We start from the raw sequence: 10,106 nt of genomic DNA, 5'->3' as shown, positions 1-10,106 counted from the left end.
TTTTTCACTGTTCTACATCGAGCTATGCTTATATCCTTCAAGGCCTTCAAGGGATGGTTTGCTTTAACAAAGGGTTGTAAGATCTTTCTTGTATTCTGAGCTTAATTGTTATTGTTAAGTTTTGTTTTGAACTTCTTTGACGGCGTACTCAAGCCCATTGAATTGAGGGATAGGAGTCACTTAATTATGGAAATTAGATTAGATGACTGATTTTGAATAGGAGTCACTTAATTATGGAAATTAGATTAGATGACTGATTTTGAGTAGATTTCAGGGTGCAACCTTGTAAGCCTACTAAATTGGGTTTATGATTCAGGTGAACTCTTTACATAGTGAGTAAGCCCTTTTGCGAGAAGGAAGAGTGAACGTGTAATTGTTATCCAAACCACTATAGAATCTCGTGTGGTCCTGATTGATTATTCTTAGTGTCTGATTATATTGCTTTATATCATTTATCACTTTTATTTTATATATTCCGCTGTATATTCTGTATTTTTGGTGAAAAATGGTAGCAATCCTATTTACCTCTCTTTAGGCTCACATCTCAGATCCTACATAAGGTATCCGAGTCTTGTCATCTTTAGGATTCACAATCTAGGATAGAGATATCGTGTTTGACCGCCGCAATGGCTTTTTGTCGAGGGACACACAATTAATTGATCCCCACTTTTGTATGGGACAAACTACACCTATAGGTCATGAATGTTTTTTTATTGTCCATTGATTTTAAAGTTTAGAACATAGTTGAGACCAGCTATTGTGAACCCACTACCATTATTAGTGAGGTCACTGCAGTTGCATCTAGAGATAAATGGACCCCTTATGACAAAAAGCTTTACTCTTTGAATGTAAAAGAAGTGAATGCTCTTTAAAATTTAGCTGTGTGTCTATTTGCTCTACTGTGTAGGAAATATGGAATACTTTGGAAATTAGACATGAAGAAATGTTATAGATAAAAGAGGCGAAACTTACAATGCTTGAGTAAGTATAAAAATTTGAAGATGAAGGGCTCAGAGAGTATTCATGTCGTGTTCACTCGATTCATTGACATTGTGAACAAGTCAAAGGATTTGGAAAAAGAATATGTCAACAATGAGCTTGTGAGAAAAATATTTCGTTCTCTTTCTAGGATTGGGAACTAAAGGTAACAGCTATCGAAGAATGTCAAAACTTTCTGAACTAACTCTTAAGAATCTTGTGAGGAATCTTCTTATATTCTTTCTGAGCTAACTCTTAAAAATCTTGTGGGGAATCTTCTTACATATGAAGTGCAAATGAAAGAAAGAGAAAACAATTCAAAAAATAACTATAATAAGGAATCTTCTTACATATGAAGTGCATTTGAAAAAAAGAGAAAACAAATCAAAAAAATAATTATAAGAAGAAGTCGTTAGCTTTAAAAGCAAAAAGAAAAAAAAAATCAAAGCTAAGCAAAACTGAGGTGTGAGCTCGAGTTCTGAGAGTGAGAAAGATAATAGTAAAGATCAAATTACTAAAGACTTCAAATTTCATTCTCAAATTGAAATATGGTTAGAAATTCTTACAAGACAAATATGATAACTACATAAGCAAAACAAATAAATATAATTCTAGTGATTCTAATACTGAACCAACTTATTTTTGGTGTAGGAAACTCGGTCACTTAAGAATGAATTATCTGCTTAACAAAAAGGGCTATAAAGTAGAGGACAAAAGTTTTAAAGTGACTACATAGGACAATTAGGAGAGTAGCTTGAGCAATGATGACAAAAGAGCATATTGTTGTCTCATGACTAAAGATAGCAGTTTAAATAAACCTAAACATGAGAACTCTGATAGTGAATTACATATGATGATTTATATTGTAAATATAATGAAATATTGGGTCAATTTGAAAACTTTCTAAAAAAATATAAAGTTGTTAAAAAGTTGAACTCAAGTTTAAAGAAGGATAATAAATTGTTGATTAAAATTTAAAAGAATTCCTTAAAATTGCATACATCTAACAATGCAAGTAAAAATATATCTTTTAAATGTATAACGATGTTTCATGTATAGAGACATGAATTCTCATTTATCAAAGCAACTAATTGAAATTTTAAGTAAAAAAAATTCATGTATAGAGACATAAACATTTGTCCAAGCAACTAATTGAAAACAATAAGCTTTTATATGAGCTGTCTTTTGAACAAAAAAAGTTTGAAACTAGATGTACTACTATACTTTCTGAAAATGAACATCTAAATTCTAAAAATATTGATTTGGAAAAACCATGAAAAAATTCTCATTGGGTTATAAATACTTAAACACGGTACTTTCCAATCAACAATTTACAAAAGCTAAAACTAGACTTGGTTATTACTCAGAAAAATATAAAATGTTTTAAGCTTCTTTTGTCAAATGAAATAATTTAACTCTTTTTGCATGCATTTCTAATGTATCTTATACTCTTTGTACTTTATGTGGTAGAATGGGTCATATTATAATAAATTGTCGTATGCAATATAGATTTAAAATAGTTCAGAAGATTTGGATATCTAAATATACAATTACAAACCACTATGGACCTATGTGGATACTTAGGTAACACTATTCTGCTTTTTAGTAGGTGTGTAGGAAGGCTAAGGAGCAAGGCAACATCTGTTTTCATTGCTCAAGCATATTTAGAAGATAAGAATCTATTCCTAGCCTCCAAGAGAAGAATGGGATGAGAAGTTGCTGATACATGCAAAGAGGGTCTCATTATGCAAGCAAGGATTTTTTGTAAAGGCACAACTTGCATAAACGTTTGTTTTAGCAAATCTTCTCAAAGTGGTAAGTAAAACTATATTCTATAACCCCTCATATTGTATGTACATTTTTTTTTCTTTTTTGGTTTGTTTTTAGATTTTTTTTTATTTTCTAATTAAAAAAAGCAAAAAAAAAACATTTCTCTTTCCTCCTTTTTTTCTTTAAAAAAACTTGGATACGCCTAGGTATACACTTTTATAGGTTTGATTCAGATTAGATTATTCTTTTGATATATATGTTTGATTATATCACATAGGCTCACATATGATTTTTTAATCTATACGTATGTATTTTGGTGCACAATGATCAAAAGATGATTACATGATACGTTGTTTACACGAGATATTTCACGTAGCAATTCCACATGCCTATTTTCACAATATCATGTTTTGTGTTGTGACACAGTGGTGGAAAGGCTTATATTTTCTTTATAGATATTTTTAGTTATATAAGGTGATTTTAGCATTTTTTTGACTCAGTAATGCACAATCCTTCATCTTTATATGTCCTAAAGTGAAATTATCTCAAATATCAATCAAATAATAAGAGTGTATTTATTTCTCAGAGTATATTTGTTAGAACATAGTCTATATAATATATCTTATTCAAGCGATAATAAACTCTTATTTAGTACTAATATAGGTTTGAGATGATATAGTTTAGGTTAAAAAGTGTACAAGGTGAAACGACACAAAAACCAGCTCAAAAGCTTATTTCAGCTCTTCTACCATCAATGGTAGGCATGACCATCGATGGTGAGATGAGCTCATCGGTGGTCAACATGTGTCATCGATGGTTTTTGCACTAGAGCCTCTTATATCATCGATGGGCTTCTCAATCATCAATAGGGTCTCGACACCATCAATGGTCAAGATGCGCCATTCATGGTATGGTTAGCTACTTGCAAATTTTTAGATTTAATTATACAAATTCATTGTTTATAATATCTCCAATCTTTACCATATTTAGGATATCTCTTTCTTGACCTATTGTGGAGTATATATCATTGAAAAAGAGAGAGAAAATAAAGGGAGTGCTAGGGTTTGATTTGTGAGAGATCAAGTTGAAGAGTTTGACAACCGGAGTCTCGCCAAATTCTCATTCATTGCGCATAACATCTCTGAATTGTTCCAGCAAGGAGAGTTGCCCTTAGATTGATTTCTTCACCATTTCTCATCAAGCTACGCTTTTTTCCTTCGATGGACGATTTGTTTTAACAAAGGGTTACAAGATCTTTCATCTATTCTAAGCTTAATTGTTATTTTTGAGTTTTTCTTTGAACTTCTTTGACATCGTATCAAGCCCACTAAATTGAGGGTTGAGGCTAGCTAAGGCTAGCTACGGCTAGCAGTACTTATTGTGGGTATTAGGTTAGATGACTGGTTTCTTGTAGGTTCTATGGTGCAGTGTTATAAGCCTATTGAATTGGGTTTGTGATTCTGGTGAACACTTTACATAGTGAGAAATTCGCAAGAAGGAAGACTGGGCGTAGAATTATTATTCGAGCTACAATAAAATCTTGTATGGTCCTAGTTTAGCTTTTGGTGTGTGATTATATTATTTTATATCATTTATAACTTTTATTTTATGTATTCTGCTGCATATTCTATATTTTTAGCGAAAAAGAGTAGCAACTATTCACCCCTAGGCTTGCATCTCAGATCCTAAAATTAGATAAGATCTTGTTGTTATTTGTAGTGATGACGTGGGAAGGTTATTAGTGGATGGTTAAATGATAAATTTAAGGTAATCAATGGACAGGTTATGAAAGATTTAGTATGTATATATCTTTCATGTGTGAATGGATGTGTAATCAATGGAGAAAATATGAAAACAAAATATGTACATATCATCATATATGTATGAATGGATAGTTGGAGGACATTTTAGAAAGAAATATTTTAACATGCATTCCACTTTTATAATAGAAATTTTAATATTAAATTAGAATTTTTATATGATGGGTTTATTTTCTATCCATAATTAGAATCCTCATTTTATTAAACCTATCCATAATTAGAAAGTTCTAATTATAGTCAAATATTTGGTAATTATAATCAAATCAAAACTTTCTATAATTAAAAAAAATTAAATAATCATTTTTTATTTTTATTATATATAATTAAAAATAATCTAATAATCATATTTTTAATTCTCTTCTTTTTTATACATAAAGGAGGGATTAGTATTATCAAAGAAGAAAGGAAGGTTACTAGTTTACTATTAACCTTACATCCTCATGTCTCTCCTTAAATTTTTAAAAGATAAATTTCACTAGACCTCTAATAAGTTTAGTCATATGGCATTCAGCCTAAAAACTTTTGAAACCCTCGATAAGTTTTAGAATTTTAGAAAAAATGTCAAAACATTTTATAAAGTGTTATAATAATTATGATAAGCTATTATTAACAGATCCATAATTATTAGAAAAGTTTTATAATAGGTCCAAAATTATTAGAAAAGTGTTATAATAATTATGACAAGCTATTAAAATTATCAATAAGCATATGGTCTTAGTTAAGAGGTGAATTCATTTTTTCACTAGTATTTTTATAGTATAAAATTGTATGAGTACTATATTATATTAGAAAAGTTTGGATACTCCAATCAGTTAAGAGGTGAATTCATTTTTCACTAGTATTTTTATAGTATAAAATTGTATGAGTACTATATTATATTGCTCTCATGCTCGAAAAAATAAATATTCTATTATTTTTCATGTATATAAAGTGATTTGATCTATTCTATTGTGACCTAACACATAATATGCTTTTTATTTCATATGAAATATTAAAAGTGCTTGATTCACATAAAATGTGATAAATGATTTTGATTCTTTCTCAAATAATTGTTAAGATTGCTTTATTTGAAAGCTATTGAAGAAGTGTTTCAGTAGTTTGACGGATTGAAGAGATTTTTCGTTATTTGGTATTTGAAACAAAAATAAATATTTATTGAATCATTTTAATTGATATGATAAGTTTACACTCGTTTACTTAATTTGAAAGTGTTTGTGATTTTCATAAATAAACAAATTTATACCAATATTGTTTTTGGTATAAGCGATGTGTTTTTTAGATCAAGTAATGTGACAAACGATGAGTTTTTAAAATTAAGCAATGTGAGAAGTGATATGTCTTTAAAATCAAGGTATTTGATAAGTGATTCTCGATATTTTCAAAACCCTCAAAAAATCTACTATGGAGTGATATGTTTGTGCTTGCCATAGAGTGAATGCACCTATATGGGGCCCTTTTGGGCATTTGTGATGTTGCCGGCGGTCTATAAAAGTGTTAGATGCATTCTGTTCCTAAGAACAGTGTGGTATGTTTGTCATTACCATGTAACTAGGCTATAATATTTGTAGCCTTAGTATGACCTATGAGGTAATTCTTACAATAATATGAATAACTCATCAAGATTTGAGATCTTGACATTTGACTGTGAACTTGAGAAAGCGGTAACTTTTTTGTTTTAAACAAATACTCTATTTTCTCGGTGCTTATTTTGATAGCAAAGGTTTGATTTAGGAATTCATGACAATATTTTTAGTTTGTATAAAAGAAATAATTTCAAAAATTATTGCATTCTTTCCTGGAAATACCAATAATATGTTATTTTATGTAATATTTTGTCATCTCATAATATTCAGTTGCAAAAGTTATAATTCACTATTTTGAAAATTATTATTTTGTTTGATATCTAGGAACTCTAGTGCTTTAGCTCACCCCGTCCTTTTCTAAATTTTTTTGATCTGGCTAAATTTCTTGTTAGGAGACGTTATAAAGGAAAGCCTCTCTTCCGTCTTGTATATAGTCAAACGACATATTTGAATAAGGTAAATGTGTGAGATTTTGGATTGAAAACATTGGTTATGTATATAGTGGCTCTGAATTACCATCAACATGAGATTTTATATTTTTTTGATAAGCTATGTAGTACGTAGTGCCAGATTTGACATGTGCAGGAGACATGTCTTGCACACATGTTGCTACTGTCGCATGCCCCGTATCTATTTTTTGCTGCTATTTTGGGGGCATGACATAGACGCTCCAATTACTATAAATAGATCCCTTTAAAATATAAAAATTACAAACAAACCCCTATATATCTAAAATTACAAATGGACCTTTGAAAATTATAATAATTTTGAGAAAACCTTAAAAAATTCTTTAAAAATATAAAGAACTATCCAAAATTTTTGATATTACAAATAACTCCTAACAAAAACTAAACACTGCAAATAACCCCTTTAAAATCTAAAAATTAGAAATAATCTTTTGAAAATCTAAAAAAATGCATACAGAATCTTTAAAATAATAAACAACCCTTATTAGGGTTTAATTTCTACGAAGTGTTATTGGGGGTTAAGTGACAGGTAAAAACTTATAGGTTTCTTCTTCTAAATTTATTAGAGATATTTTGGTCATTTGACCACACATTAACTAAGAATGTTAATTTGGATGCTTTCTATCAAATTTTTTTGGTGGTTTAATCGGAGTTTCAAAAGTATTGGGGGTTTAGTATCAAATTTCCAAAAAAATTGGTGGTTTAGTAAAATTTTCTCACATTTCAATTTTTATAGAGATGATAGGTATTAGTGGACACACGTTAAGACCTTATATCTATTGAAGAATAGCTTAGTGGTTATTTTTTTTTTTTGTCAATGAATTATTGCTTTATTCATCTTCCAAGTGTATTAGTGGTTATTATTGTTTCAACATATATTGACTGTCAAATTAAGATGAGAACTAAAACCTTAAATGGGAATAAAAATCAAGTGAAAGACATCATAAATAAAGAAAATTTAGATCTGCTATTATAGGAGTGGAAAAATAAATTAAACTACTTAAAAAGGTAGAGACATAAAAAAGAAATGTTTTAAATCCTCCCTTTATATATAAAAAGAAATTTCTTCACGAGTATTAGCTTGACACCTCAAAAAATTGCCGCATGTCCCTCCTTAATTTTAATTTACAAGTTTGAAATAAAACGATCCACACGCTTATTAAGTGAGGTAATTTTTTTTTGAAATATTACAAAAAAATAGGGATATTGTAAAAGATTGATTGATAGCCATCTAATTTGAGTTTTAAATTTTGATATAAAAATTATCTTTGTGCTTATTTTGTATTTTTCTTTCTAAGAAAAAAAAGCTCCGACTCAAGATATCTACTTTTGGAGAAGCCACAGTCCTAAGAAAAAAATTCAATATTCAATTCAATTTTTAGAGGAGATACAAAAAAAAAAATCATCACGGCCTAATATATATATATATATATATTATACTATATATATATATAGATTATATATATATATATATTATATATATTTATATAAGTATATATAAAAGACACCAAAACTAACCTGTACGTAGCATGGGCAATGAGTGTGTGTGTATATATAAGATTTACATTTTCTAAGTTTAATCAATATTTTTTTTTTCTGTAAAACGCAATATAATTATTATTTTCAACTACCATTTTCCAAAGTAAATAAGGGAAGTATAACTTTCTTCTGCAATGCTACTTCTTGAGAAAAAACAGAGTCAAATCGTAGATCATAGCCACCAGAGACTCACTTGAGATAAGGATCAAGATACCGAATCCCCTCCGTGGACCCGAAACCTGGAACCCGGGTCTCAACTCCGGGAGCATTCCGGTAATCATCAATCTCCCTGTGATAGCACAGAGTCATCCTCTCCGCAAAACACCGAGTTAGTGGAGCCAAGAGAACGGTCGGATCGAACCAGAGCCTGAACCAACCGTCCTTATCTTTCTTGCCCGTTAGCCTACAAAAAAGGCTCGAACTTTTGTAGTAGTCTTGGTTGAGTCGAGCTTCCAATTGATTGCCCCCCGAACCAGGGATTATCACTATGGGATGAAGGGCGTTGGTTGTGAACTGAACAAGTGTGGCCATGAGAACAAGAACTAAGAGGGACGGGCTCTTCATTTTTTTTTTTAATTTTGTATTGTTATCTTGTTTGAGATTGTGCTTTCGTTTTGTGTTCTGGTCCTCTGGAGTTGTGGTTGGTTATCTTTCGTCTGTCTAGCCGGGAAATGTGTGGTGTGGGCTGCTGGTATACTTGGATAGTGGGTTGACCACGAGTTCAAGCGGACTCTTCGGCTAATGTATATATACCGTTCTCATTTTATACGTGTGAAAACTTCAGCTCTTTTCAATTGTAAAAAAGTAGTAAAGGGACCGTTCTTTTTTCGTAGAGATAGTTAATTATTAAGTAGTAGTCTCTACACTATTTTTCCAATAGCAGTGAGGATTTAAATCCATATAGGACATGATTAGAAGTGTGGCTTTGTGCTCCCTTTCTAAATTAGACTATTGTTATTTTCTCATCATAACCCCTCTTGCTATTAAAAATTTATTAAAACTCATTTAATTTCTCAATATTCTACTAAATACCCCTTAATAAAACTTCTCATACTCCTCGAACTATTGCAAAACCTATATCCTCTTTCTTCACATAAAACCCAAGTACTTACCACAATTAACAAAGAGGAAATTAGTAGAAGATTAATGTAATCTCTTCAACCTTTTAGTTTTAGCCCCAATTTAGTGTAACTTTCAGTTTCTAATCTATGTGTTAAAGTCCCCTAAACATTATACTAAAGCTTCAATGTTTGGTGATGGTCAAGAGTTATAGTTTTATTTTAATTCTAATAAGGCCTCGCAAGTTGAGCGTCCTTAATTATTTTGAGGGTCGCAATCTGGACTCACGTAAGGGTGTTAATTTTCAGAAAAAATCGTTTTTCACTACAACTAATTGCACTTTTTCCAACGCTTATTCCCGACGCATGGTTAAATACGTCGTCAAAAGTTATGTTTTTCCTGACGATTTAAGCTAGCGTCAGCAAAACATATATTTTTCCCCGTGTTTATAATTAGCGTCGTTAAAAGTGTATATTATTTGTGACATTTTAACTTAGCGTCATTAAAAGTATATGGATTTCATGACATTTTTTATTTTTGTCGGTAAAAATATATATTTTTAGCGACATTTTAGGGTTGACGTTGCTAATAGTGTGCATTTATCGCGACGTGTTAGGTTAGCATCGCTAAAAGTCTCTTTTTCACAACGTCTCTGCTTTGTGTCACTAAAAGTCTATTTTTGATGATGCTTTTTTATTCATCTGCGTCGCCAAAATGCAGAACAAATGGAAATTTCCCCTCTTTATTTTGGCAAAATTTGAAAAAACAAAACAAAACCCCCCAAACCTGCCCTGTTCTTCGTATCTCTCACACATCAAAAATCCCGAACCCCTGTTGCGCCTTCTCCTCCCACATCAAAGAAACCCTGGAGGTCGCCGCCGGAGGTCGTC

The 10,106-nt window shown here is 30.7% G+C and overlaps 1 protein-coding gene across 1 annotated transcript in view; it reads right to left on the bottom strand.

Annotated features, from left to right (window-relative positions):
• Positions 1–8,816, bottom strand: part of LOC109822148 (lecithin-cholesterol acyltransferase-like 1) — a 15,333-nt gene extending 6,517 nt beyond the window's left edge. Inside the window, exon 1 of the mRNA XM_020388309.1 lies at positions 8,351–8,816. Coding sequence (XP_020243898.1) covers positions 8,351–8,721 — 371 coding nt within the window. The 5' untranslated portion in view covers positions 8,722–8,816. The remainder of the gene's footprint in view (positions 1–8,350) is intronic.

Source organism: Asparagus officinalis, chromosome 8 (assembly GCF_001876935.1).
Source record: "Asparagus officinalis chromosome 8, Aspof.V1, whole genome shotgun sequence".
In the NCBI taxonomy this organism is placed as follows: Eukaryota; Viridiplantae; Streptophyta; class Magnoliopsida; order Asparagales; family Asparagaceae; genus Asparagus; species Asparagus officinalis.
Note: the sequence above shows the minus strand (reverse complement) of the source record. Positions and strands in the feature narration are given on the sequence as shown.